General features: G+C 59.8%; 1 protein-coding gene across 1 annotated transcript; it reads right to left on the bottom strand.

Annotated features, from left to right (window-relative positions):
* Nucleotides 1-134: 134 nt before the first annotated feature.
* LOC103925791 (mas-related G-protein coupled receptor member H-like) lies at nt 135-1545 on the bottom strand. The gene is made up of 2 exons (XM_009334563.1): nt 1485-1545; nt 135-1145 (listed from the first exon to the last, which is right to left on the bottom strand). Exon 2 carries the CDS (start codon nt 1105-1107, stop codon nt 163-165), a length of 945 nt encoding a protein of 314 aa, XP_009332838.1. The 5' UTR covers nt 1108-1145; nt 1485-1545; the 3' UTR covers nt 135-162.
* Nucleotides 1546-2210: the final 665 nt, after the last annotated feature.

Here is a 2210-nt window from a genome sequence, read left to right as displayed (position 1 = left end):
ATCGACCTTGGCGATGCCCCTGCTCTCCTTTTCTGCAGGGGGCAGAATTACACCGTGAGAAGGTGACATCGGGGGAAATACTGCAGACGTTTATTAATCTGGTTACTCAAGGAAACCCTCAGCCACTGTCCCGGGGGCCTTAAGCAGAGCGGTGGAAAGGCTTCAACAGGCTGGCGCCAGCGTGTCCATCGTAGTATCATTGCTGCATGCCGTGTTGTCTTCTGGCTCCTCAAAGACCCTCCGGAAGGCGACCTGGAGGGACACCAGGGAGCAGTGCCTCCGGCAGCTCCCCACCAAGAAGTAGATGAAGGGGTTGATGCTGCTGTTGATGCAGGCGAGCAGGAAAACAACCTGGGAGGGCATGACGGTGTAGCTGAACTGCCGCAGGAAATTCCAGATGCTGAGGGGAACCCCAAAGGTGAGAAAGAAGAGGACGGTGAGGAAGATAACGATGTAGAGCCTCCTGGGTTGGTGCTGCTGGGAGCCACACTGGACCTTAATGAAGAGGATTGTGCTGGAAATGACCATGGGTGGGGCAAAGACGAGGAAGTTGAGGACGTACATGGAGATGAGAGCCATCCGACAGTGCTCGTGCTCATGCAACAGGCACAGAGAAGTCACTGTAGCAATGACAACGATGGAGAGGGCCCAGAGCAGGGCACACACCACGGCCGACAAGCGCTGGAGGCGGCGGATGCTGGAGCAGAGGATGGACACGCACCTCTCGATGCTGATGGCCGTCAGGAGGTACAGGCCCATGTTGTAGGAGAACAGCGAGAGCAGGAGAAGCGACCTCCGGTACAACATAGACACAACAGTGGAGCAGGAGACGTTCTCCATCATGTAGATGAGGGATGAGGCGACCATGAAGAGGAGGAAGGTGAAGTCGGCGACGGCCAGGTTGAGGATGTAGACGGTGATGGGGTTTCTGCGGATGCGGAAGCCGAGGAGCCAGAGGACGGCCCCGTTCCCCACCAGCCCGCAGAGGCAGATGAGCAGCGTGACAGTGTCTATGGCCATGTCGGTGACCTCTATCCTGCATGGATCGTCTCCATCGGTGGTCGGCGTGGGTGGTGTAGGAGGTGGGGACATGTAGTTCACCTCCATGGATGGATGCTGGGCAGGTGGTGGGACGTGGCCCCCGGCTGTGGTCAGAATGGACAGGGAGTTATCGGCTTGGAGAAGCCGGGGCTGAGCTGCGTGGCCCCTCGCCAGCTCCCTGCGCCGGGAAGGCACCAGTGGAGGGCAAGCGGGATGCGCTGGGGAGGGGAGTGGTGGACACTGTGGGGTGGGAGAGGGAGACAGGAGGGGACGGAGAGGGAGGTTCACCAGGAGATGCAGAAGGCAAGTGCAGGGCAGCGGGGAGAGGACCTGGGGAGAGCGCTGCCGGTCACCGGGAGAGGGTGGGAGGAACGTAGCTGCTGCCAGTGGATGCTGGAGGAAAGGGAGGTGGGGTAGAGATGAAGGAAAACATTGCACTTAACTCTTAGCTTTGGTGAAGCGGCAGGCAAGGGCTCTCTTTCCAGCTGGGCTCGGGCAGATCAGCGTCAGTGTCTTGGCATCTCACGCTCCCTTCGGATCCATACCCTGAAGCGGATCCTCCCAGGACAGTTGCATGAAGAAGAAAGTCCCCCGGTCACCAGGAGGTCCCCGCTCTCGTCCCGCCGGCTCCTCTCCGTGCCCGGTCCCCGGTGCGCCCCTCAGTAGCGCGCCTCGCTCCCCCAGCCGCAGTGGGGTTGTGGGGGAGTCGGGAACGTAACAGTTTTGTAACTGTGGCTACGTCAGAGCTCCGCTTCCTTGTTTTTATTTATCTTGCTCTTTTTTTTTGCCACAAAGGAAGTAGCTTTTGCCAGAAGCTCCGCAAGCAGAGTTTTGTGAATGACTCCTCGTTTACTCCTGATTAGAAACACTCCTCCCTGGACAACGACCCGCTCGCTGATTGCCTTCCCTCCCCTGGCAGGTTTCTGCCATTCTTCGTTTCTCCCCCGCCTGTTGCAGGGCTCCCCGGACCTCAGCATCCCTGGGGCGGGGGGTGGGGATCACCCCTCCAGGGCGATGCTGGCGGTGCTGGCGGGGCTGGTGGTGCTGGCAATGCCGGCGGGGCGGCTGGGTGCTTCTCAGAAGCGACTCCCCTTCTGGGAAGAGCACGGGGATCATCGCCAAAACCTCTCCTGGGCCCAAGGGAGCACACGTTCGAACTGGAGCCAAGA

The sequence above is a fragment of the Pygoscelis adeliae genome, unplaced genomic scaffold, assembly GCF_000699105.1.
Source record: "Pygoscelis adeliae isolate BGI_AS28 unplaced genomic scaffold, ASM69910v1 Scaffold171, whole genome shotgun sequence".
Taxonomy (NCBI): Eukaryota; Metazoa; Chordata; class Aves; order Sphenisciformes; family Spheniscidae; genus Pygoscelis; species Pygoscelis adeliae.
This window is presented reverse-complemented; position numbering and strand designations above follow the sequence as displayed.

Bases quoted from the DNA above. Each gene is read 5' to 3' on its own strand.
- LOC103925791 (XM_009334563.1), bottom strand. From the start codon at position 1,107: ATGGAGGTGAACTACATGTCCCCACCTCCTACACCACCCACGCCGACC.